Source organism: Pyrus communis, chromosome 2, assembly GCF_041283825.1.
Source record: "Pyrus communis isolate YQ-2024b chromosome 2, ASM4128382v1, whole genome shotgun sequence".
Taxonomy (NCBI): Eukaryota; Viridiplantae; Streptophyta; class Magnoliopsida; order Rosales; family Rosaceae; genus Pyrus; species Pyrus communis.
Window position 1 is genome coordinate 16,295,568 of NC_142566.1, and position 26,157 is coordinate 16,321,724.

A 26,157-nucleotide genomic window follows, 5' to 3' on the forward strand; every position below is an offset into this window, starting at 1 on the left:
TTATAAGTGAGGCCACAAATTCAGTAGCATTGGTCCCATCTTGTAAGTTGCTTTCTTAATTTGGTTGAATGAAAATTATATTTATTACTGTTCCATACGCAATATGGACCCCCAATTTCATAAAACATTGTGTGCCAAACAAACGCGTGTATGCCATTTTGTGTGTGTATTGTTTTTTTGTCACAGAGATCGTATGAAAACAGCCGGGATTCAATATATCCGTGCCCGACAAACGCAAATTGTCAACAGTCTAGAAGGTGCACGAATATGCATGCAATTATTTGGATATAAGTTCGTTTTTTACAAACTTAATGCCTTCATATCGTTTTCAACACTTTATGCCAAGGTAGAATGTGTGTCACGTTATCACGAAACCATGTGCGATCTAGCTTTTGTGAAAGGATGTGATTTGTAACTTGACTAGTTAGATTAATTAATCACTTGGATTTTTATACATTTCTTTCTTATAATACATCCAGAAGGATCATGGTATCTAGTAGAGGTAATATTTCTTAGTTGCTTCAGTTATAAGCCTGTTGTACATTTTATATGCTTTGGATAACAATATGGTGTATTTTTGTTTCTTGGGTGATAGTTACCACTATTTAAGCTTGATTATATATGAACAACATGCTAACATTTATAGTTGTATTAGAATTAAAGGAAAAATGTTTTATTTTTAGCTATCCTTCCTCTTGGAAGTCCATTTTAATCTCATTTTGCCCTCTGTAACTTAAAAGTGATCACTTTACTCTCTGAAGCTCAAAATTTGTTCTACTTTGACTTGTGGACACTCTTTTCTCCATGAAATTTATAGGTCACCTCCTAAAATATATGTGGACCTTAGAATAAATTCGATTATAAATCTCCATTATGCGTAAACAATTAACAATCAGAGAATATTAAGTTTAAAAGAAATTGAAGAGATGACAAAAATAAAAAAGATTAATTAGTATGGCGCCCCAAAATCAATCTCACACAAGAAATTAACAGATCTAAGGCAATGTGGAGTGAATTTTAAGTTTTATAAAGACGACTTTCAAGTTTCCGGGGGCAAAATGGGATCACAATTGAGTTTCATGGGGCAAGGTGAAGTGAACTTTGAGTTTCAGGGAGTAAAGTAAGAGCTTTTGAGTTATAGAGAACAAAGTGAGATTAAAATCAATTTCTAGGGTGCGTAGATAAAAAATATTGACAAATGATCGGATAATTACTCTTAATTCATTTAGATTACGGAAATGGGGTGATAAAAATTTGGGTGTAGAGGAGAGTACAATGCTCTAACTGACTTAACTAAAATTCAAAAGATTGTGTTTAGTTATGTTTTTTGACATATAAAGGCGTATTATTTATTTTACAAAAAAAGAAAAAGAAAAAAAAAAACTCGATAATCTTGTTCTAGCTAGGGTGGGTAACAAACAATTTGGCGGAAGGCCAACTCTACACAAATTGATTTTCTTACATATGCAAGTTAGAGATGCAAGCAAGTGGATTTCAAAAGACTCTTTGTATTTAGTCATTTCAATGGAAAAACATCTCGTAATGTATTTAACCAGAAAATAAATTATGCTTCTGCGAAAGTATTTACTTGTTACAGAATCTTAGATATCACTGTATCTAGTTACCTAAAATTAATTTTAAACACAATGTATTCCCATTGCTTTTATGGTTTATTTTTCCTTGACTAATATATCCCTATTGCCAAATTAATCCAAACTATTTCCTTTCAAGCCAAATTAATCCCTATTGCGATTAATATACAGTTTTAAATGTCTACGAGACAAAAGAGGCATGAAATGCAACGCATACATACGTATATGTAATAAGATGCCAACGAAACCAGGAGGTGAGGCCTCATGTTCCATGATATATACACACAAGCATGCACTCAAACTCCCCCCTTCTACAACGAAACCAGGACGCGGGAGTCTTCCCGATTAAGCAAATCCAACGCGGGAGTTTTCCGATTAAGCAAAATCCAACTCACGCATATATTTTGATATACACTGCTTCTGCCACCTAAATCTAGAAGTCGACGTTAAAACGTACGCTTCCTTCGACGACTCTTCCGCCCAAACAGTTCATCAAAAAAAAAAAAAAAAAAGGAAAAAAGCATCATCTTCCCCTCTTCTCGTCCTGCTCCTCCACCAAATCATCCAGTCAAAAGATTCAAAACTAAATAAAATTAATTGATAAAAAAAAAAAACTCCATTTCACATCTTCATCATCTCCACCGAATGGCACCGTCAGCACCAACCAACCACCACACGATCATCAACAAGCTGCCACCAAAACCCAACTCTAAATCCACGACTGCCGCAGCCAAACAGCCGCTAGTCTGCTTCTCCGTCGCAGCCTACGCCAAATCCGTCGTAAAACACCTCCACTCCTCACCCCACAACATCCCAATCGAGCAAGGCCTCACCGATCAAGAGCTCGCCTCCCTCGAAGCCGCCTTTGACTTCACCTTCCCACCTGACCTCCGCACCATCCTCCAGGAAGGCCTCCCCGTGGGCCCCGCGTTCCCCAACTGGCGCTCTTCCTCCCACCAACAACTCCGGATCCTCCTCAGCCTCCCATCCCGAAGCCTCCTCAGGCAAGTCTCCAACGGAACCCTCTGGTGCAAGTCGTGGGGTCCGAAGCGTTGTGATGCTGACGTGGCAAACCAGCTGGTGATGAAAGCGCCGGTTCTCGTTCCGATTTACCGGAACTGTTACGTGCCTTCGAGGCCGAACGTGGCGGGGAATCCAGTTTTCTACATTGACGCGGAGAGGGTCAGGGTTCTGAGCTGTGACATCACCCGGTTTTTTTGCCAAGAGTTTGGGTTCGTGCACGTGCCCGCATGGGCCCCAAAGGCAGCGCGGAGGATCAAGTTTTGGAGCGAGGTGGTGGGGCGTGAGGAGACGCGCGGGTGGTGGAGTGGGGAGGACTTGGCGGAATGTTTGGAGGAGGTGTTTTGGAGGCTGAGGGAGGGCGGGTGGAAGGAGGAGGAGGTTAAGGAGATGATGATGATGGACGGCTGTGGTGAGAAGGTGAGAAGTGGGCCCCACATGACGGGAGATAGTTATGACGAGGTGGGCGTGGGGTGGCGCGTGAAGGGACTGTCTATGGTTTTGTTGCGTGGGGGTTGGACCAAAGAGGATGCGATGGACTCCCTTGGTCTCGAGGGAACGGGATGAGTACCATGCTATGCGCTTCTTCTAGAGGAAAAATATTGGATTCGGGTTTATAATTAGATCTATAATCCGAGTTATGTTATCAATTATTCAAATCATAATTGGATCATCCCATTTAGATTCAGTTGATATTAGATTAGATTTTATTTATATTCTAATATAGAAGGTATCTCACCAGATGTGATTGCATTTAATTAGTTAGGATGGAAATATTTTGATATTATTTGGAAAGCTATACATGATAAATTAAGTTGTTCGATAATGATTTCTTTTCAGATTTTAGCTTTTAGTTTTTTTTTTTTTCTTGCTTGTTAAGAGTCTTCTTTAAACAGGACTCTTAATTGATGTCCCTCGTCATGCCTCTATATATTAGTTAAACATTGTTAGCTAAATGAACGGCATAACTTGGTGTACAAACAATCACATAAAAAGCGTCACACGTGCCTTATTATGAATCAACTTCAAGTGCATACTTGCCGCTATATCATTGCATGCAAACATCCATGGAAAGGTAATTGTTCATTAGAGCCATAAAACCTAGAGCTTACATAGTTACATATTCATTTCTCCAATCAAAGTCCAGCTTATGCATTAACAAGGATTTCGTTGGACTAGAATATAGAATGAAGTAACATCAGCCTGTAATGCAGCGAAAGTAATTTCTTAGTCGGCAAATGAAAGATAATTGTTCAGTTGCGTCTTTAATTTGAAGCCACAACTTTTTGCGTGTTTTGTTTCGTATCATTGTTATTTACCATCGTAGTTAAGTATATGAAACATCAACTTTCCTTGTTAATTGGCTCAAATATGACAGTGGCTCTTGAATCTTGTCGTTGTTCTTGTTCCTTGTTCTTTTTTTTTCTTTTTTTTCTTTTGCCTATCTGTTTTATGACAAAACAAATCTGAGTCTGCGAGTCTAATTGTTTGGTTGTTGGAGTGGAAAGCTGCAGATTACTAGAACAAGATAACCACATTTAGCCGTTAAAAACTAGTTGCTAAATGAATTATATTTTTATTGATTAATGCTACGTTATCAAATTTTTTATATAACATTTTACTATCTCTCTAGTAGAGGTATAGCGCACAAACATGTGTGTGTTCTATTTACTAGAGAGATAATACAAATGTGGTACGATTTGCATTTTGCTAGAGTTTTCTTTTTTTTTTCTTTTTTTTTCTTTTTTTTTTTTTTTTTTTGGACAAGCATATATTGCCAAAATTACTAAAAACTAAGGATTACATTTTGATAGACCCAATTTTGAAGCTATATTTTTAAGAAATGAAACCTTAGAAGACCTAATACTTGACATACCTAAAATACTCAATGAATAAAATAAATCTAAAACACTAATATCTTCCAACACTTTTGGCCCTCGGGTTAAATAGTATGTCAAGCCAAAGTCGGTAGCCCTAAAATGCATTTGATAGATTTAAAATTCAAGTTGGGATTCATAACATTTGCTTACTTTTCACTAAACTAACTCGAGTTTGTACTCTCACGATTTGCCAAATAAATTTAATTTGTATCTAAAAACGTCAAATCTTTTGTCCAATAATGCATGAATACGTTAGTTTTCAAATCGTATGTCGGTAGTCTACTCGAGAATGTCTCCACACTGAATATCAACTAGGTTAAATCTATATTGAAATTTCATTTATGAACCACATGTTTACTAAACTTCATCTTTGGCTACCCAATAACTCCCGTATTTCACATTTTTTGGTTTTTTTTTTTTTTAGAATTTAAATCTAGAAAATGCTAGTGATATTATATTTTGTAAACTATATGACGTGGCGGTTGATGATTGGATTTCTTATTTAGTGATTTAAAAAAAAAAATCAACTATCAATCACCACAACTTGTGGTTCATATTTATGCAGTCTACAAACGATAATTCTAGTAGATGATCTCTGTAGCTTCATTCTTTAAATCCTAGTTGTGTTTAAATTATGTAGTCAAATGAAGGGCAAAGGACTGTACTGCCCCTACCCCAAACAACGTACTCTACTTTTAAGAAGCTTGACCATTAGTAGAATCCAGATGTCGGCACTAAACAAAGTGAGGATAAATAATCAAGAGATTAACAAAGATTACTATGATCTCGAGAACAGCATAGGGAAGGACCTCCAGTAAATATTTGATAGAACAGAGCAAACAAGAGGATCTTAACAAAGAGTGTTATCATCTTCTCAAGAGGCAAGAATTTGAGAATAAAGATTGTTTTTCTACTTTCTTGCACACTCCTGTTTAATTATATCCGTTATTTTTATTTAATTTAATCAAGGGTACTTTGATTTAGGTCTAAAAATTTGACCTCTAGTTGGATTTACTCAAATTTTCTTATTTTTCAATTTTAATTAGATTTCTTAATTTATACATCTTCATAATTTTTTAATTTTTTAATTTGAATATGAAAATCACCACTTTTTATTTATTTTTTATTTTATATAGAAAATAGTTAAACTAAAATTTATATGTCATCATATATGATACCTATACCATAGATTGATAAAATATATTTAACCAGTTATACAAGTATGTATGAAAATAAATGAAAATTAATCTACCTATCATTAATGAAAATGATATATATAGTACCTACAACATAAATTAGTTAACACAATTAACGTGTGATGGAGATAGAGTAAAAATTTGAGATACGAATTAGGAAAGGAAAAAAGGAGAAACAATATTTAATTCTTATATTTAATCCTAAAATTAAGTAAAAGATAAACATATACGTAAGAGATTATATTTATCACAATTTAACAAAAATATAATGAAAAAAAACTGAGGTGGATAATCAGTGAATTGACCTAATTCAACAAAGTGGACCAAATTCAATGGACACTTTTAAGATGCGTGCTGGGACTTTCAAATATATGGTTAAAGGTTGGAATAAAACAACTTTTGGTAATTTAAAGGAGCGTAAGAAAAAAATCATTGGGGACCTTGCTGAGGTGCAAGAAACCATCGTGAAAAACCAAAATGTTGATTCAGAGATTGATTTAGACATAAAGCTTAGTGAGGAACTTAATTCAATACTAAGACAAGAAGAAGTCATGTGGGCACAGAAAGCTAAATTCAATTGGCTGCAATTAGGTGATAAGAACACAAGGTATTTCCAAACGGTGGCAATTGTTCGAAATAAGAGAAATGAAATTAGAAAGATAAAGGATAGTTGTGGGTTTTGGTGGAATGAGGGTGAGGGTCTAGAACAGGTTTTTGTGCAGGACTTTAAACTGCAATTTTCTTGTGATAGTCCCCGTGCTCTCATGGATATCTCTTCTATTGCAGATATTATTGATCCTTGTATTGACCACCATCACAATGAACTTTTACTCAAGCCTGTTGAAAATATAGAAATATGGGATGCAATTAAAAGAAGGGTTCTTTAGATATAGACCCTTACAACTATTATTTCCTAAATAAAAACCCACCTAGTTACAAACATCAAAATAAAACCCAAATTTGAAAATGACTGCCAAGTAGAGAAGTAATTAACCTATTATTACAAAATATTTACAACTTGTACCACAATATTCAAAATAAATCAATAAATGTAATTACTCACCTTAATTACAATGAACAAATAGTTATTGCACATATTATTACCCCTAATGTAACATCCCACATCGCCCAGGGGAGTGATCCTTATATGTATATTCCCATCTCTGCCTAGCACGAGGCCTTTTGGGAGCGCACTGGCTTCAAGTTCCGTTGGAACTCCGAAGTTAAGCGAGAAAGGGGCTAGAGCAATCCCATGATGGGTGACCTACTGGGAAGTTGCTTGTGAGTTCCCAAAAACAAAACCATGAGGGAGTGGTAAGCCCAAAGCGGACAATATCGTGCTACGGTGGTGGAGCGGGCTCGGGAAGTGATTCGCCCCGGGCCGGGATGTGACAAATTGGTATCAGAGCCTTACCCTAGTCGCGTGTGTGCCAACGAGGACGTTGGGCCCCTAAGGGGGGTGGATTGTAACATCCCACATCGCCTAGGGGAGTGATCCTTGTATGTTTATTCCCATCTCTACCTAGCACGAGGCCTTTTGGGAGCTCACTGGCTTCGGGTTCCGTTGGAACTCCGAAGTTAAGCGAGAAAGAGGCTAGAGCAATCCCATGATGGGTGACCCACTGGGAAGTTGCTCGTGAGTTCCCAAAAACAAAACCGTGAGGGAATGGTAAGCCTAAAGCGGACAATATCGTGCTATGGTGGTGGAGCGGGCTCGGGAAGTGATCCGCTCCGGGCCGGGATGTGACACCTAACATATATCTATATATATATATATATATATAGTACTACTATATGTTCAAACATATTAACTAATTAATCTACCTATATGTAAATTTATGATCAGCAATAATGCATATTTTGTAGGTAAATTAATATTGAAACAAATAACATTCTTTTATTTTGTAGGTAATATATTTTCCATGTATTATTACATATATTTGGCACATTTTTATTATTATAAGATATATGTACAAATAATAGGTAAACTCATATTCAATAAAATAATATTATTTTGTATGTAGGTACATTATTTTCCATGTATTTTGGGATTTACTTTATTTTGTAGGTAAATTATCTTGCATGTACTTTATATTTATTGGGTAAATTATTTTACTTTTTTAAGCAATCTAACACTTAAAATTTTGAAATCTAACATCTTTTTCGACTAAAAAAAAAAAAACATTTTAAAAGTTGAATGGTAGGTGCACTGAATCAAATAACATTTTTTTATAGGTAAATTATTTTGTTTGAATTTTTACATATAGAATGCATATATTTTTTTTTTTTGGTTATATATGTGTGTGTGTGTGTGAAATAATTTACCTACATTTATATATAAAATATAATATAATTGACTAAACTAAGCATGTGTTATTACATATATTAGGCAAGTTTTATTGTTATTATATATATTAGGCAATGAATTTATTATTTTTTTTATTTTTGTAAAATCATTCACTCTCCTTTACAATCCGTATGGAATTAATTGTGTACATCAAATATAACATCCAAATCGCCCATAGGAGTGGATCCTGTAAGCCTTATATGTATATTCCCATCTCTACCTAGTACGAGGCCTTTTGGGAGCTCACTGGCTTCGGATTCTATCGGAACTCCGAAGTTAAGCGAGTTCGCACAAGAGCAATCCCAGGATGGGTGACCCACTGGGAAGTTCTCGTGTGAGTTCCCAGAAACAAAATAGTGAGGGCGTGGTAGAGGCTTAAAGCGGACAATATCGTGCTACGGTGGAGTCGAGCCCGGGATGTGGTGGAGGTCTGGGCGGGGATGTGACATCAAACATTCAAATAGGGGTATTTTAGGCCTCAAAATTTTTTAAATGTGTAAAGTCAAACATAATTAATGAATTTACTGATGTGGAATCTTATTAATGAGTTTTATTCGAGTAAAAAACTTATGTTGGGTTTTATGTGGAAAAAATTAAGTTTATTATGTTGGGTTTTATGTGGAAAAAATTAAGTTTTAGGGGTTAAAGTCATATTTTTAGTTAAAAGAATTGGTGCGTTGAAAGCACCAGGTCCGGATGGAATTGGTGCAAGTTTTTATCGTGAATGCTGGGATACAATCAAAGATTTGGTGAGTGCTATGGTTAAGGATTTCTTTGAAAATAGTACTATCTTGAGGCTTATTAATCATACCAACATTGCCCTCATCCCAAAAGTGGAAAATCCTGAGGTGGTAAGTAATTATAGACCAATTAGTCTTTGTAATGTGAGCTAGCTATAAAATAATCACGAAAATCATCATTAAAAGGTTAAAGCCACTTCTCGACCATTTCATATTTGGAAACCAAAGGGCCTTTGCTCTGGGATGTTCTATTTATGATAATATTTTGATTGCGCATGAAATGTTTTCTAGTTTTAAAGGTAAGAAATGAAGGACTGGACCAATAGGAATAAAGTTGGATTTAGAAAAAGCATATGATTATCTTAATTGGGAGTATATTAGATATGTGCTTCTTAGATTTGGTTTTGCGGAAAGATGGGCGAGCTTAATTATGGAATGCATTACTTCAACTTCCTTCTCGGTTTTGATTAATGGTTCTACTCATGGTTACTTTTACCCTAAGAAAGGAATAAGGCAAAAGGATCCCTTATCACCTTATAATTTCATTCTTTGCATGGAACCGTTGATTAAACACTTTAACGAAATGGCCACTACCCCTAAATCGCATGTTGGTATTCTGTCATCTCCTGGTGGATTTAGAATATCAAATCTAGTTTTTGCAGACGATTGTTTGTTATTTGCTAGGGCAACTACAAAAGGTGCTAGGAATGTACTTCATGTTCTTAATATGTTTGCCAAAGCTTGGGGTCAAAAGGTAAATTTCCACAAATCCTCACTTTATTTTTCAAAAAATACTGATGCTCAAACTAGAAATGCTATTGTTAATATTTTACATATTCAACATAAAACTACTATCGGCAAATATCTGGGCATTTATAATATTGTTTTTTTGGAAATATCCAATGAATGAATGTGAATTAATCAAAAGAATTAAGCAAAAGCTTGTTGGGTGGAAGACTAATACTCTCCCTAAGGCAAGAAGACTAACCCTCATTAAGTCCAACTTATTTGGTATGCTGAGCCATATTATGTCTTGCTTTAAATGTCTTACTTGAGTAACTAAGAACTTAAACAAGTGTAGGGACTTCTTTTGGGGGAGAGATAGGAAGTTAAAACCTATGGCTTGGAAAAAAGTGTGTACTTCTAAGGATAAGGGGGGGTTGGGCGTAAGAAGAGTGGGTCATTTCAATAATGCATGTTTGACTAAGTTAGTATGTTTGACTAAGTTAGTATGGAAAGTTTTAAAGGATGAAAACAATTGGTGGGTGCAAATTGTTAAAAGAAAACACTTAAGGAAAGATGATTTTTTTAGTTGCAAAGTCAAGCAAAACCACTCTTTGGCCTGGAAAGAGATTTTGAATAGTAAATATGTTATTCACATGGGAATTAGATGGGTTGTGGGTAATGGTGAAGATATCCTTTTTTTAGACCCATCGTTGGGTTTTTCTTTATCCATTGTTCTAGCTAATTCCTGAAAATCAACGGCAGAACATAAATTGGGACACTAAAGTGAGTGAGTTTATTGATAATAAAAGTTGGGATAGAGTTCGTCTCTCCCAAGTGTTGGACCTGAATGTTGTGAGGAAAATTTGTTTGATGCCTATTTCCCTTCAAAATAAAAGTGACAATTTTGTGTGGGAACACTCCTCTATTGGTGAGTTCTCAATCAAGTCAGCAACTTGGATTCATAGTAATAATAATCAAGAAGTTAAAAGGCAGAAGCTCCTTAAGAAGATTATGTAAGTTAATGATACCTCCAAAGGTAAAAATTTTTGCATGGCTTTTTACTCATGAAAAACTTCATACTAGGATGAAATTGAGTAAATTTATTCAAAATATTGACAAATTGTGCCCTATGTGTGGCAATGAGGATGAGACTCAAAATCACTTTTTTCTTAATTGCAAGCATGCTAAAGAAATGTGGAACATCTCTCCGGTAAGTCCTTGGAAGAATAATTTGACTTAGTTTAATAATGTGTTAGATTGGATGAAACTAATTGACAATGTTGAATGCAATGATTTGAGTGATCGTAGTAAAGCTATTTTGAATTGTTGGCAAATATGGAATGATAGAAATAATAATTTTTTTAGAAGTATGATTCCTAATCCGACTAGGAGTATCTCCATTGCCGTAAGTGTAAGCTTATCTTTTTTTAAGGATAATTGTAAGAAGATCTCTAGGGGGTGATCCTTGCCACCAACGACCCATTTGCTGGCGTCCTCCTCCCCATGGCTATGTGAAATTAAACTTTGATAGGTCGGTTAGTTTTGGATCGTTCTGCAATTGCTTTTGTTTTAAGAAATGCGGAAGGGCAACCTGTTGGTGTTGGGGCTTTGAACTTTGATGGCGCCAACATTTCGGTTGTAGAGGCTGTTGCTTTAAAGGAAGGAATTTTGTTCGTTAGGCGCAAAGGTGTGAAAAAGCTGATGGTGGAAGGGGATTCTAAGCTTATCATCCAGGTGGAGAAAGATGTTTGGACGCCCCCTTGGCATCTTAAACCTATCACAAAGGACATTAGATGGCTGGCTTCTGAATTCCAGCATATCAGTTGGAAGCATATTCATAGGGAAGCTAATTTCGTGGCGGACGCATTATCTCATATGGGCCTCACTTGCCAACCCACAATTTTGGGATTTTTGTCTTCCGATTTCGGCTATGGAGGCTTTTAATTTTGATTGTATGGGAAACAATTGTATTAGAGGTTTTAAGCTTTAATAAATTTCTTCTTCATAAAAAATAAATGTTAGGTGGACAAAATTTGTAGACGAAATTTATAAATTAAATGATACATCATCAATAAGAAATAAGCACGTTAATCAATACGTAATTAATAATTCAATCATCAACTTTCATATTATTTAGTTTACAAAATTTAGTATATGTCATATTTAGTCTCGCTAGTATTATCCTTGCTGACAAACATGCATTTGCAATAGGCAACCTTGGGCCTGTAACTTGTTGGGTGTAAACAGAAACTAGAGTTAGATAAATGGGCCTTTTTATCTTTTTAATTCCTGACTTCCTCTACTACGCATTTTCCGCAACGAAATTGTCAAAAAAGGGTTTCGCATTTTCACTCGCCATAAATTCTCTGCACAAAACAACATCAAAAGGTGAAAGATAAGAGTCTTGCTAAGAAATGGCGACGGCGATGTTCCGATCTGCTGGGCTTCGAACCGCCCTGCGTGGCGGCTCTCGATCCGCTGCTCCCCCAAGGCGCTCATTCTCCTCCTCTGCTGGACACGACGATGCTCGTAATTTCTTATCTCTCTATCTGTCTCCGTCGCGTGCGCACACACCCACGTGAATATATGCGACTCGATTATTTAATTGTTGATCTTTGATGGATAATTATTATTTCTTAGTTTTAATTCGAGATTTATTAATCTGAGAAAATTCAATTAGCATTTGCGGGTACATGTTAGGTTTTGACCTTAGTTTCTTAGGTTTGTGATAATTTTCCCTTTTTGTTCAATGATTCTATAGATATGTGTATATTGTAGTGGAAATTAGCAAAATGTGCCATAATAGATGAATTTGATTTCGGATTTCGGTGGAGTGGAAACCCTTTCCGGTTAGTTTGAATAATTTTGAATGCCATGGTGACAGCTTAAGGATTCAGATCCATCTGGGTTTGGAGCAGAAAATTCATTGTTTTAATACGTTGGCATCGCCGATTATTTTAGTGGTTTTACATTGTATTTGATCTGTTTTTCTCTTTCATTTATTCAGGTGAGACGGCCAAGTGGGAGAAGATAACTTACCTGGGCATCGCTTCCTGCACTATTTTAGCTTTTGTTAACCTGTCAAAGCCGCATCCTCACTACGATGCTCCTCCCGTGAGCTTTCTTCTCAAGCATTGTGCTTTTTTTCACTTTGTTTTCCTTGATATTATATATAGCTTTACCTTATGCATTTGATAGTGATTCCTCGTTATCTGCTGTCTATGTTTGCAGGCTTACCCATACCTGCACATCCGCAATAAGGAATTCCCATGGGGTATGATTCTGAACATCATTATGGCCTGAATTTATAATAATCTTCTATGACTCGAATATTTTTTGTTCTTTCTTTACTTTAATATTTCTGCAAAGTTCTACATCGTGCAGCGCATTCTATTTGATTGTATTCACGGTACCTATTACTTATCGTTGTGGGTTTTGTTATAGTTGATCAGTGTGTCTAGTGAAAAACGTCATTCTTTGGTTGTTCAGTTAGTGGAAGGAGCATGTTTGAATTGTTTTAATGACCTTAGATGCATTTTTATAACCCTAAAAAGGATAAAGGGAGACCAATGTTGTACCATATATGTGTGATGTGGCCCCAAGTTGATAGTTATTCTACCACTGGCTTTTAGAAATATATGAAGTTTTTTGGTAGCAAGGAAAGATATGATCTTCCTGTCTTGAAATTTCTTCTCCCACACATTGGTCAAACGAATAAGTAAGATTTTTGTATTTAACCTCAAACTGTTGATAATAATGGTTTGGCCCTGTCTTGAGTGGGGGCTAATAAGCTAAATGATCGTTAATAGTATGGCTCACTATTTACTGCAGTAGTGCTGACATGTTTTAATAATGTAGGCACCTATTTCTGTAGTGTCTTACAGTGTATCGAGTTCGGACTGCCATATTTGATGCCTGAATATTTTTAACTTGAGGATGTGCAAAACTTTGAAGTCATTGTTATAGCTGGTACATTGTTGTTGTTTGCGGATATAGTACGAGCCTTTGTCCTTTTCAGATATTCTAGATAGTTGTCCTTTAAAGATATTGGGTAGACATGTTGTATGCTTATTGGTAAAATGGTACTTTCAATAACCTGTTTTTGACTTTCTTAATTAACTTACAAGAACAGAAATTTCAATTGCTTTTGTGCACTGTACTGCTGTCTAATCCACCAATTTGAGATGTTGAAGCGTTATTGTTTTCTGGATCTGTGTTCGTTAGGTTTCACCTTTTTATTCTCTTTCGTAATAAACATTGATCAAATATCGGAGCGTTTATATTTTTGTTGTTCAGGTCCAGATGGCCTTTTTGAAGCAAAGCATGAGCACTAGACTGTCATTTGGGACATTCGAAGGAGGCACCATTTGGAATAACTCTGTTTCACGTTCATGTCAGATGGATTCATTTGTCTTTGAATTTCTTTCGATATGAATACTTGCACTTATTTTTCAACATGAATTCGGGATCAAGACCTTGTGGCAAGTTCAATTTTTTGTTATGTTTGTCTGTAACCATTGACACAGATAAATAAGATGATAACATGTTGGTTTGTTTCCCTTTCCGGCGTCCTGTTCTTCAATATATGCCTATCTTCTTCCGAATATGGAGATTTTTCGGTCTCCTCATTATGTCCGACACTGCTTTTTCGGAGAAATTTATTGACTGATTGATTAGAATGAAAATTCGGGATGCAAATGAAAACTCAAAACCACAAATGAGGTTTGTGGTGAACAAGTGCCTGATAACAAATACGGAGTATAGACTTGGTGCATGTCATTCGGCAATAGCACTCGAAGTAAAGATATTATGTCCTACCGAAACAATAATCTCAAGTGACCAAGTCCTTTCTCCGGAGAAATTTAAAGGTCAAACTACTGGACCACCTAATTCGTAAGGGCCTAGACACAAAATACCTTCCCCTATCCCACGTCCAACTACCCCCACACCCCTTGAATTGTCATGCTAACCTTGGCCAATTGAGGTTCCACCCTCCTCTCACACCGCCTTCAATCCGGGTGCCGTACCCAAGAAGCTCTCCTTTCCTTGACTTAACATTTGGCGAAAGACAGGTAAAACAAGAAAGAGAGATTCTTGTTTCCCTTGGCAAAAACAAGTAAGATTTTCTTCCCTCTTATTTAAACGGTTACGATTAAGTCACGTCAACATCTTATATTAATTCTTTTTTTTTATAAAGAGTGCCAATAAAGGAAATGTGAGAGCAGGGGATTAGGAGGAAAGAGAATCCTACTCCTGGCAAAAGACAGGTAAAACAAAAAAGATTCATGTTTCCCTATGCTTGTATAGGGGTACTATACATAAGGGGCAGGTTGGAACAAAATACAAGGGTTAAGGATTGTGTTTCCGGAGAGAGTCATATGGTCTGGATGTCCGAACCTAAAGAATTTCTCTAGAAGAGTAAGAGGAAATACATCATCAGAGTGGATGATATGAAGTTATAAACTATGCAATTTCAAAAAAATTCCTGTCAAAATATTGCCCTCAAGAGTCAAGATTGATATAATAACTTTCGCACTATAATCACAACAAGGTACAGCCATCAATGAAGGTTACAGTTATGCAGAATCACCTCACAAGAAAAAAAAAAAAAAAATCAAAATGACATAAATGGTTGCGGAAATGAATGGTGAACTTATTGAAATGTTTTACTCAGCGGCCGTATGATCACTGTTATTAGTTGCAGTTTTGTCCTGGGATGCTGAAGAATATGACGATTCTTCTTTGTCCTGGGATGCAGTTTTGTCCTCAACATTAGCATTGGCGTTTGACGATTCTTCTTTGTCCTGGGATGCTGAAGAATTTGACGAGTCAACTGATTCTTCCTTATGGCCTGCACCTGTATCAGCGTTTTCGTTTGTGTTGTTTGGAACACCACTGCCATTTTCGTTCTGGCTCGCATCCAATTTGTTATCTGGGTTTGAGGGGGCATCTTTCTCTTGTTGAAAGGAAGAAGAATCACCACCTTGCTTTTGGCCAGCATCTTCATTCTCGTTTGTTTTTTGAGAGAGTATATTTTCCTGTGTTCCTTCTACCTCGGTGTTACTGCTGAGCTTTTGAGTCTGAACAATGCTCATGGTTGAAGGTGCAGAACTTTTATCTGTTTCCGTAGGTGTACTGGAGTTGACAGTCTGACTATCCGAGACACCAGATTCAGAATTACTAGAAGTATCTGGGGTTACTCCATTTGTAGCATCACCATTCTCAGTTATAGTGGAAGCTGTTGTGCTAGAGTCTTGTTGCTCACTGTTGGCAGCTACATCAGATCTCTCGGTTTGCTCTAATACAACGTTTTGCTGTGTAGAGTCATCGGACTTAGTCTCCACTTGCTGCTGATCTGTAGAACTTTGCGGTGTAGAGTCATCCATCTTTGTGTCCATTTGCAGCTGATCGGTTGAATTTTTCGGTGTAGAGTCATCTGTCTTGGTGTCCACTTGTTTCTGTTCCGTTGGATTAGGCGTCGAACCATTGTCTGGTTCCAAGTGATTACTCTCACCACTGCCCACTTCAGTTTCCTTGGCCTTTTCATTACCATTCAGTTCAATCTTTTCAGTCACTTCCACATTTGAGACAGACTTGTTTTGATCAACATCAACCACTTCAGTGCTATTTGTATTAATCTCTTTGTCTCCAAACTGCTTTTCTTCATTAGAATTTTCTGAACTGCCGTGTTCATTATCTTGTGTCGCATTCTGAGTTTTGTGGGCCATAGCACTGGAAGCATCATCAGCCTTGTAAGGCTCTTCTCTTGCCCCCTCATCAGTTTCACCTCCATCTCGAACCCGATCATCAGTTAAAAGCAGCTTCTCAATCTTATCACCTTCCTTCTCCTCGGCCTCCTTTTCTTTATCATCTGTATCATTGCGTTCCTCTCCCTCTTTATTATCCACCCTTTGAGTCTCCTCTGATGTTCCTTTCTCTTCAGTTTTGTCCTCTTTGATCTCTTCATTCTCCTTCTGTTCAGTTTCTTTCTCTTTGGTTTCGTAGTTCTCCTTCTGCTCGCTTTCTTTCTCTTTGGTCTCGTAGTTCTCCTTCTGCTCACTTTCTTGCTCTTTGTTCTCTACATTCTCCTTCGGTTCACTTTCTGTCTCTTTGGACTCTCCATTCTCCTTCTGTTCACTTTCTTTCTCTGTAGTCTCTACATTCTCCTTCTGTTCACTTTCCATCTCCTTGGTATCTCCGTTCTCCTTCTGCTCACTTTCTTGCTCTTTGTTCTCTACATTCTCCTTTGGTTCACTTTCTGTCTCTTTGGACTCTCCGTTCTCCTTCTGTTCACTTTCTTTCTCTGTAGTCTCTACATTCTCCTTCTGTTCACTTTCCATCTCCTTGGTCTCTCTGTTCTCTTTCTCTACAGTCTCTACAGTCTCCTTTTCTTCACTTTCTTTCTCTTTGGCCCCTTCGGTCTCCCTCTCATTGCTTTCCTCACTCTGCTTGGCTTTGTCGTCTTCATCCTTCCTGTTTCCATTTTCGTTCTCTTTACTCTCTTCATTTTCATTCACATTGCTCTCTTCACTAGTAACCACCTTGTTCGTTTCACTTTCTTTCTCACCTTCTACCGAATCACCTTGATCTTTTGTCCTCTCATCAATTTTGTTCTCACCATTTTCATTCACCTCATCATCTCCAGTGCCTCTTCCAACATTATCAATCTCTTCAGGCTTGTTTTGTTCTTCTTCTTCCTCCTCCTTCTGCCCTGCATTCCTATCGACAATTTCCTCCACGACAGGCTTGAGATCCTTTCTTCCTAACTTGAGGATCTGATCCCCACCATCCTTTATTTTTTCCCTGAACTCCGCTTTTTTGCCATGAGACTGCTTGACTTGGTAAGCCAGCCAGACGCACACACCCAGCAAAAGAAACAGCTGCAGTGCATGCTTGACCTTCAGCCCCCTAGATCTCGAGCTCCTGCGAGGAGATAGCTTGAACATCCTCAATCTCTTTCAGGCTCCAACCAATACGTCCTTTAAACAAAACCTGAGTAACAGTTAAACTTTTCTTAATTCTTCGATTCGCATCCAAACACGGGTAAACAAAATAGAAATCTTCCCAGAGTCATAAAAACAAAATTTAGTACAAAAAGAACATGTTCACTTAAACCGATCTACTTATAACTGCAAAAATGTGTTTGCGTAGCAGTAATTATGTGAATGATGAATCAAACTCTTACAGATGTAACCGAAATCAGCAATCCTGAATTCAACTGGACAAGAACCAGAGAAATCCATTTCCACATGAAAAGCTATCAACATTGGTCAGTTTTGCAATCACTAACGAGAATTTTCAAATTCCAGAGAAATCCCACTTGGGTTTGATCACTATCTAACCAAATCAGTAATCTTTTTCACATTCCAATCCAAGACATTAACAGAATTACCATCAGATCTAATCATGTTCCTGGTTTCTAAATCAGAACACCGAGTCAGAATGCCAATCAAGAGAGAGAGAGAGAGAGAGATAAATACCAGAGGGAGTTGCAGGCGGCTGGATTCTGCCAAAGGATGAAAAGTAGAAAACTTTTCCTTTTAGGACTAGTAGTAGGTATGCTCCTTTTAGAAATGCAGACACTTGGAACTCTACGAGCACTAAAATGCTACCTTTTCTTCTGCTTATTCCCACCCACCTTGGATTTGGATCTGGAATCTGGTAGTAGTGCAAATTTGGGAGTTGCAACCTCGATAAAACGACAATTTAACCATCAAATTCTAGTGAGAGAAGGAGAGAGGGGAGAAGGGGGGGGGGGGGGTGTTTCATAAAATCACCGGGCTTGCTGTCATAAATTTTTAAGGCAAGTGGGGACGTGGCCCAAATCCAAACCCTTTGCTTTACATTATCGGTTGCCTTATTTCCTCCAAATACGACGGCGTTGCATTTGGCACGTACCAGATTCGGGGTTCACGACCCGCCACGTGTCCATCTCGAGATCGAGGAAGTCGGTTAGCTTAGTTCCAACTCAAAATGGTACTTTGCCCTTTGCGACTTCATCACAACACCGCCAAAACGACGCAAACGACGACCCGCAAAAAAAAAAAAAAAAAATGGCAGCGAAGCTTCTCGCTTCCGCTCTCCGCCGCCAAACCCTAACCCCAAAACCTGCCTCCGCTGCCTCCCATCTCGTCCGCACCGTCTCCACCGCGGCTGCCGTCGCCGAACCCTTCGACGACGCAGATGGAGTTTCAATGAAAGGGGTGAAAATTTACGGCCGGCCTCTGTACCTGGACATGCAGGCCACGTCGCCGGTGGACCCCAGGGTCGTCGACGCCATGCTTCCTTACTACCTCACCCGGTACGGAAATCCCCACTCCCGGACCCACATGTACGGCTGGGAGTCCGACTCCGCCGTTGAGACGGCCCGCGCCCAGGTCGCCGACTTAATCGGCGCCTCCCCCAAAGAAATCGTCTTCACCTCCGGCGCCACCGAGTGCAACAACATCTCCGTCAAGGGCGTCATGCACTTCTACAAGGACAAGAAGCGCCATGTCATCACCACCCAGACGGAGCACAAGTGCGTTCTGGATTCGTGCCGTCATCTGCAGCAAGAGGGCTACGATGTGACCTACCTTCCGGTGAAGTCCGACGGGCTTATCGACCTCGATGGGCTACGGGCCGCCATTCGGCCCGATACAGGGCTCGTATCGGTCATGGCGGTGAACAACGAGATTGGGGTTATTCAGCCCATGGAGGAAATTGGGGAAATTTGCAAGGAGTTCAAAATTCCATTCCATACCGACGCCGCTCAGGCGCTTGGGAAGATCCCAATTGATGTGGACAAATGGAATGTGAGCTTGATGTCGCTTTCGGGGCACAAGGTTTACGGGCCGAAGGGGGTCGGGGCTTTGTACATGAGGAGGAGGCCGAGAATTCGGGTGGAGCCCCAAATGAATGGAGGTGGGCAGGAGAGAGGAATTCGAAGCGGAACAGTTCCTACGCCGTTGGTGGTAGGATTTGGTGCGGCCTGCGAAATTGCGAAGAAGGAAATGGAGTACGATGAGAAGAGGATAAGAGAGTTGCAGGATCGGATGTTGAAGGGGATTAGGGAGAAGCTTGATATGGTTGTGGTGAATGGTAGCGAGGAGAGACGTTATCCCGGGAATTTGAATCTGTCGTTTGGTTATGTGGAAGGGGAGAGCTTGTTGATGGGGTTGAAGGAGGTGGCGGTGTCGAGTGGGAGTGCGTGCACCAGTGCGAGTTTGGAGCCGTCGTATGTGTTGAGGGCATTGGGGGTGGATGAGGACATGGCTCATACTTCAATTCGGTTTGGGATTGGGCGGTTCACCACGGAGGAGGAGATTGACAGGGCGGTTCAGCTGACAGTGCAGCAGGTGAAGAAGTTGAGGGAGTTGAGCCCGCTGTATGAGATGGTGAAGGAAGGGATCGATATCAAGAGTATTCAGTGGTCACAGCATTGAGGAGTTTGTAAGAGGGACTGGGTGAAGCAGCGAGTATAAAGATGCACGAGTGAGAGCTGATCGAGTAGATGGAGAATTTGAGGTTCATTTTGCGATCCTTGTTGTAAATGCTTTTGACTACTCTCCATAATTACTCCATAACTAAGTTTTACAAACATGTAGTTGTTTTCGATAGTTTCCCCGTGCTGTTGTGCATTCTTGGCATGTGATATGGGCAACGATACGTTTGTTGAATAATTAATTATGTTTCACTACAGAAATGTTTCTATATGATATATGAAGATTGTGGTGAATGTTTGAAAAATGGTGGGAAAGGTTACTTCTTTTTCTTGAATAATATGCATATGTGTGTGAGCATGGATAACGCACAAGATTGCCCCATTGATGAACTGATCATACAATACAAGAACACAATAACATAGGAAACGGTTGCCCCCGTGCATTTTAGTATCTCTTCTCGAGCTCTTCATTTTCGCATTAGACACAAGTCATTAATAATTTAAATTATGTTGTAGCATATTAGGTTTTATGGACATGGAGCATCTGTGCGAATCTCAATGGAAGAGTATCTCATGGAACACTTGAGGATAAAATTCTAGGTCATTTGATTTTTCGGCATTTGTATTGAGTTGTTTGTTTAAGTGTGGTTTATATGTTATTCGTGCACGTATATAGTTCATTACTTGATTCAAGGGGAAGTTGTGCAATACATGTAGAAAACATGAACCTCGTTGCTTAATGCATATTTAGAAGTGTACGCTGTTGGTAATGGTGCTTTGCTTTAGACTGTTAGCCAGGGAATTTGGATACGTTAAGAGAGTATATAATTTCTCTCATTTCTTCGTGTAGGGTAACCCCCAAGTTCAGGATATGCATCTGTTAATTAAGGAGTGATGTATTTCTGCTTTTTCATTGACATTTAATTCCCTTGTGTTTCTGGTAATGATATATTGGCAATGTTTTTGACAGATTAAATATGGCTTAGAGTCTATGAACCTAGGAACTCTGTGAAGCTGTTGGGATTAGAAGTAAGCTGGGGCTTAACTAATAAATTCGACCATTGCTTCCAGTTGGAAGCGGTTTTCTCGTGCCATATTTACATTGGGGATGCTCTGCATGAATGAATTGATAAGGCACACTTAGGATGGGGTTTGTTTGTAACTTATCAAGTGTTTTGAGTAGTTCATTGGTAGTGCATTTTTAACAATCATGTCTAAAGTTCCTTGCTACCTTGACATGTAAGAGATATCTCAAGCTGTGTTGCAATTAACTTTTGTCTGCCCTCGCTCGAGCATTTCTCATTGGTTTTGTGGTGCACATTTTATACCTCCAATTTGTACTTGGAAATTATTGCAAATTGTAACGGACCGAAACCACGGCTTGATTAGCAGGTAGTTTCGGTAACTTGGAGTTTCATGATAAGACAAGCAAAGACGCCATCACTTGTACAAATGAAAGATGAAACGAGTAAAGACTGTTTTTCAAGTAAGTAGCATCAGATTATGCGGGATCGGAGCCATCCCCGGATCTTTATTTGGCGCTTGGTCGGTAGAGCAAAAACTCTGAACCTTGCGATGACAACGTAACAGGCTATGCAGCATGCTAGAATGATCAGAATACCAAGTGGACTGTATTTGGGTAGCACTACAAGCATACCTGAAGAAAATGCTACCATCATTCCTCCAATGGAATACTGAATGAGAATTGTAGAGGTATGTGGTGTCGCTTGGGTTAGTGAGAGAGTTACCAACATAAAATGGTTGAACACCACAAAAGTTGATAGAAAGAAGGAGATGACGTCGGATACCACAAACACTTGGAAAAATGCCCTTTTGTACAAGACGGGCATTCCGTTGCTTTTGAATCCTCCAGGCAAGGTGAAAGCTGCTGCAAACGTGACGGTTGCAATAAGCATTGCTACCACTAGATTGGTGTCGAACTTGCTCGAGTCATCCCAATGGGCTTCTTGTGCTCTCTTCTCTGCAATGATCAACGTGCTTTTTGGTGTATCGTTCTTCTCCGGTGATTCCAGTTTCATAAAATCACGGCGGATTTGTTGTTGGAAGATTGGCACACCAACATGGCGGCCCAGACGCTTCAAATCCGCACGTCCACCGGTGGCGCCCTAGAGTGTATAACGCTTTGTTAGGCTAACCGGGTCTAAACACAAATACAGAAGGAATGATGTTTTCTTGCCAAACAAGTGTTTATGTTGCCAAACTATGAATCTAAACAAAAGACGAGAGGCTATAATTACTCAAAATGAAATAGCTATCGCAGCTATATTTCTTACAAATTCAATATCGTCCCCAAGGTAAACGTCGGCAGCCTTCAAGAGTTGATTATTGATTGCAGTCTTATCCACTCTAGGATTCCATGCCAAAGGTCTTAGGACATTAGTATTACGTTGAATAGCAGCAAGATGCAAAGGCGTGTTTCCGTCGTTGTCTGCTTCATTTATAAGTCCTGCAAACTTAGGCGTCCTCAAAATGTATTTGACAGTAAAAGAATTGCCACCCAAAACTGCTGCATGCAGAACCGTTTGGCCTTTGTGATTGACCAATTCACAAGTATCAGGCCGGAATTGTGTCAGCACTTCCAGCACTTTCTTGCGGCCTGCGTACGCCGCAACATGAAGAGCTGACATTCCAGATTTGTCCAAGATGTAAGAAATAGAACTATCCTGCTGCATCAATAATCGAGTTGCTTTAACGTTCCCTCTCAACGCTGCATAGTGTAACAGAGTCCATCCGTTGGCGTCAGTTTCTTTGATTATTTCAGGATGGCTGGACACCATCATCTCCACGATGCCTAAATTGTATGGAAACATAAAGGCCGGTAGGAAGTGAGACGTATTAGTTAATTGAAGTATGTTTTTCAAGAGAAGTGATTTCCACAGCAATTTTTTTTCTAGCCTTTGAATTTTTGTGAGCCACTCATCTCAAAAGTCCAATGATATTCCATTCCTTTCATTTCCATACCAAATTTACACCTAAAATCACTTGTAAGTAATCGATATTATCCGCTGATTTTAGGATTTGTGATAAGTTTTGACTATCTGAGGTTTAAAAAATAAAAAATTCGCGTAATAATAGAATAACTGTTGGAATCAAATTACTAAACAAATCTATATAATAGTTCTTTGTATTCCTTCCTTTTCTTCTTGTTATATAAAACCCTTAGTTAGGATTGAATATTTACCTTGCTAGTCGTCTTCTTTTTTGTTTCGTTTTGTGTGTTTTTTCTGCCTCACGATATCATTTTTCACTTTCTTCTTCTCATGCTTCCACTAAATTTGAAATTTGATTATGTTTGATCGGAGAATGGAGGTTGATTGGCTTTTTTCAACAAATTGCTTGTTCTGTTCAAATTAGTTTTATGGTCAAAGTTGGATCATCATTTGAGTTGTATTTCCACCCAAATTAATTGGTTTCATGGCCGATATTAATCCACCTGTATCACAGGATTTTCTTTGTGACCTACTCTATCGTAGACGTAGTGTATTTTTTCCATGTTTATTATCTATCTTTATCACAAATCACTTCTATTTTTTTTCACATGGTAATTTGTCTTGCTTATAAGTACATAAATTATGTATTTGTACCAATCATTTGGCCTATCCACCAATTGATTAGACAGTTTGTTTTTTCATAATTTGTTTGATATCTTGCTTATAGGTATATTGTAGTGTTTGTGCATTTAGTTAGGTTGTATAATTTTGCAAGTTGATCTATGGTAAAAATAATTTATTCTATTACAAATTAACGAATTAAATGGTTTTCTAGATAGTTAGTAGATTGGAAATGTTTAAACCTTCAAAATTTGAAAACATAGGCGAAAGTAGTTTTTAAAAAAGATAAGTGGACCTAAATCAGAAATTTTAAAAAATTGGATTTAAGCCAATAGTACATGAATTGTTTGGACTTATATATTAATGAAAATGCCCCTTTAATTTAATTTATAAAATGAAAATTTAGGAACCAAAATTACAAGAGTATGCAGAAATCATTTACCTTTGCATTTGATTTTGTGAGTTACTGCGGCGTGCAAAGCTGTGACACCATTAGTTCCCTGGAAAGAAGTAAATGTTGGATACTTGTCTAACATATAGCGAGCAATGTTCGGAAAGCCCTTGCTAATAGCTAAGAACAATGAGGATTCGTTGGCACTGTTAGTAAAACTACACAATTCAGGATCAGCTTCAACCAACAGAATCACCACTTTGAGGTGACCGTACTTGACGGCAACATGTAATCCTGTATCCTCAATCAAATTTTTGATCCGGAGTAACTCTTTATACGCTTTGCCACCGGCCAATGCACTTTCCTCATCTGCTCCTTCAGTGTGTAGCATCCTTGCATGATTAATGAGCAATCGTACTACTTCATCACAGCCTGCTTTGGCAGCTACGTGCATGGGAGTGTCGCCTTTGTTGTTGGTGTCCCAAAATAGTGGAGATTGATTGTCGATCGGGACGCCTTTGAAAAAATCGATTTGTTTGAACTCAGCTGCAAGGTGAAGAATATTGTTATTTTTAGGTGTTTTCTGCAGAAGAAGATTAATCGACAGATCACCTTCTCCAATTTTTTTAAGGAAACCAAGATCACCCGATCTTGCTGCCTCGTACACAGAAGGATCCATGACTTCAAATATCATCTTTCAACTTTGTAGCGAAATATATAGTAGAAGGGGCACTAGTGTGAACATTGCACTGTACATATCTGACAAATTTAGTTTATTGCAAATTGCCCATCAACGGGCATAAGATTAGTCTTTTTTTATTATTATTTTTATTTTTTTAGAGGTGTAAGTAATATGGGAATATGATCCTAGTTGGAGGGTGTAAGTAATATGGGAATATGATCCTAGTTGGATCCTCTTTGTAGGGATCCAACTGTTCAATCAATTGTGTTCGTTTATCGTAAATTATACGATCAGAAATTATTTAAAATTTTTTATTTTAAATTAAATATAAACAATACTTAATAAAAACTGACCGCACAATATACGATGAACAGATATAATGAATTAATCATTCAAATTCTCACAAAGAGCATTCGAAGAAGATCCTCATCCAATAATATGAGTCACTGATTTTATTATATGCATATTTGTGCAATGAAATTGAAAAAGTGTACGAAGTAATAACGGTGCTTATTTTTAATACGCCGAGGTCGTCAGCATTTACGTACATGTCTGAGATCACTTGGGGTATGTTTGGTGAGGAATTTTCAAATTTAAGGTGCCGTTCGGTCAGTAGCGAAGGGAAGGGGGGTCAATGGGTTGACCCGACTCAACAACTCTGTATTACTCCATATAATTTTAGGAAAATTAATGAAAAAAATTTGAAAATTTTGAATTTTAACGAAAATGACAAAATAAAGGGTAAAGTGAATAGTACTAGGTTTGACTTTTTAATTTAAAAATGTGATTTTTTGTTAAAATAAACAGTACCATGAGCTTTTTGTTAAAACTTCCTATAATTTTTGGTACTGATCCCATCCAACAATTAGGTTCAGCTTAAGTCCTATGTCTTCGTGCTTTTGATTTCTTATTTGATTTCCATTAGTTTTCAAACACTCTATCAATCAATAGTCTTTCACAAACGTTGGTGTATTTGCTTATGAAAATCAAATTAACAGTTGTGAATGCTTGACTGGAAAGAGTCTAACTAATTATACAGTGAAGATATATAGTTATAATTTATTTGTATACATTGAGATATCTAGTAACGATAATAATAATGATATCGTACAATAATGAGTTCAAAGTATAAGAACCAATGATGAATTATATGTAATTAAACATGTTACAATATCTCCCTTATCACAATTGCAGTGAGTTTAAATTTTAAGTCCGTCATTACTTTTTATAATCATTTTATTTTTAATTTTTTACATTTTTAAAAACTAAAATTTTGTTTATCAACTTTATATCAACTTTATAGTAAAAAAGGCACTGGTTGTACAAATCTGACAAAATGCAAGTTTGTTTTGGTGGAACATTTTTTGCAAATTGCCCGTCAATGGGCCCACTGTTTTTGTTGAAAAATAATATGATCAGTCATTTCGGTGCGATTATATTGATATGCACATTTTTGGAATCAAATTGAGAAAGTTTGCGAACGGTGCTTGATTAGGCTTACTAAAATACGTTGAGGTCGTCAACATTTAGGTACATATCAGAAATTACTTGGGTATGTTAATTTTTTTTTATTTTTCTATTTTTTAAA

At 37.8% G+C, this 26,157-nt stretch overlaps 6 protein-coding genes across 6 annotated transcripts; 4 read left to right on the plus strand and 2 right to left on the minus strand.

Moving 5' to 3' along the window:
* Positions 1–1,847: 1,847 nt before the first annotated feature.
* On the plus strand, positions 1,848–3,438 carry LOC137748964 (uncharacterized). The gene has a single exon (XM_068489149.2). The coding sequence runs from the start codon at positions 2,238–2,240 to the stop codon at positions 3,177–3,179; it is 942 nt and encodes a 313-aa protein (XP_068345250.2). The 5' UTR covers positions 1,848–2,237; the 3' UTR covers positions 3,180–3,438.
* Positions 3,439–6,035: 2,597 nt separating this feature from the next.
* Positions 6,036–6,575, plus strand: LOC148698644 (uncharacterized). The gene has a single exon (XM_088678562.1). The coding sequence runs from the start codon at positions 6,036–6,038 to the stop codon at positions 6,573–6,575; it is 540 nt and encodes a 179-aa protein (XP_088534688.1).
* A 5,222-nt stretch (positions 6,576–11,797) lies between these two features.
* LOC137747136 (cytochrome c oxidase subunit 6a, mitochondrial) lies at positions 11,798–14,066 on the plus strand. The gene is made up of 4 exons (XM_068487160.2): positions 11,798–12,030; positions 12,509–12,615; positions 12,733–12,775; positions 13,798–14,066. Exons 1-4 carry the CDS (start codon positions 11,916–11,918, stop codon positions 13,833–13,835), a joined length of 303 nt encoding a protein of 100 aa, XP_068343261.1. The 5' UTR covers positions 11,798–11,915; the 3' UTR covers positions 13,836–14,066.
* A 931-nt stretch (positions 14,067–14,997) lies between these two features.
* LOC137747247 (uncharacterized) lies at positions 14,998–18,343 on the minus strand. The gene is made up of 2 exons (XM_068487320.2): positions 17,982–18,343; positions 14,998–17,493 (listed from the first exon to the last, which is right to left on the minus strand). The coding sequence occupies exon 2, from the start codon at positions 17,445–17,447 to the stop codon at positions 15,168–15,170; it is 2,280 nt and encodes a 759-aa protein (XP_068343421.2). The 5' UTR covers positions 17,448–17,493; positions 17,982–18,343; the 3' UTR covers positions 14,998–15,167.
* Positions 18,344–18,481: 138 nt separating this feature from the next.
* Positions 18,482–20,229, plus strand: NFS1 (nitrogen fixation S (NIFS)-like 1). The gene has a single exon (XM_068487706.2). The coding sequence runs from the start codon at positions 18,555–18,557 to the stop codon at positions 19,923–19,925; it is 1,371 nt and encodes a 456-aa protein (XP_068343807.2). The 5' UTR covers positions 18,482–18,554; the 3' UTR covers positions 19,926–20,229.
* A 933-nt stretch (positions 20,230–21,162) lies between these two features.
* On the minus strand, positions 21,163–24,596 carry LOC137747888 (protein ACCELERATED CELL DEATH 6). The gene is made up of 3 exons (XM_068488021.2): positions 23,939–24,596; positions 22,219–22,736; positions 21,163–22,050 (listed from the first exon to the last, which is right to left on the minus strand). The coding sequence occupies exons 1-3, from the start codon at positions 24,579–24,581 to the stop codon at positions 21,421–21,423; spliced, it is 1,791 nt and encodes a 596-aa protein (XP_068344122.2). The 5' UTR covers positions 24,582–24,596; the 3' UTR covers positions 21,163–21,420.
* Positions 24,597–26,157: the final 1,561 nt, after the last annotated feature.

Bases quoted from the DNA above. Each gene is read 5' to 3' on its own strand.
- LOC148698644 (XM_088678562.1), top strand. From the start codon at position 6,036: ATGCGTGCTGGGACTTTCAAATATATGGTTAAAGGTTGGAATAAAACA.
- LOC137747136 (XM_068487160.2), top strand. From the start codon at position 11,916: ATGGCGACGGCGATGTTCCGATCTGCTGGGCTTCGAACCGCCCTGCGT. The intron at 12,616-12,732 runs GTGAGCTTTCTT...CTATGTTTGCAG, and splicing joins CTCACTACGATGCTCCTCCC to GCTTACCCATACCTGCACAT. The intron at 12,776-13,797 runs GTATGATTCTGA...TTTGTTGTTCAG, and splicing joins CAATAAGGAATTCCCATGGG to GTCCAGATGGCCTTTTTGAA.
- NFS1 (XM_068487706.2), top strand. From the start codon at position 18,555: ATGGCAGCGAAGCTTCTCGCTTCCGCTCTCCGCCGCCAAACCCTAACC.
- LOC137747888 (XM_068488021.2), bottom strand. From the start codon at position 24,581: ATGATATTTGAAGTCATGGATCCTTCTGTGTACGAGGCAGCAAGATCG. The intron at 22,737-23,938 runs GTAAATGATTTC...CATACAATTTAG, and splicing joins TCACAAAATCAAATGCAAAG to GCATCGTGGAGATGATGGTG. The intron at 22,051-22,218 runs GTAAGAAATATA...TATACACTCTAG, and splicing joins TTGGGGACGATATTGAATTT to GGCGCCACCGGTGGACGTGC.
- LOC137748964 (XM_068489149.2), top strand. From the start codon at position 2,238: ATGGCACCGTCAGCACCAACCAACCACCACACGATCATCAACAAGCTG.
- LOC137747247 (XM_068487320.2), bottom strand. From the start codon at position 17,447: ATGTTCAAGCTATCTCCTCGCAGGAGCTCGAGATCTAGGGGGCTGAAG.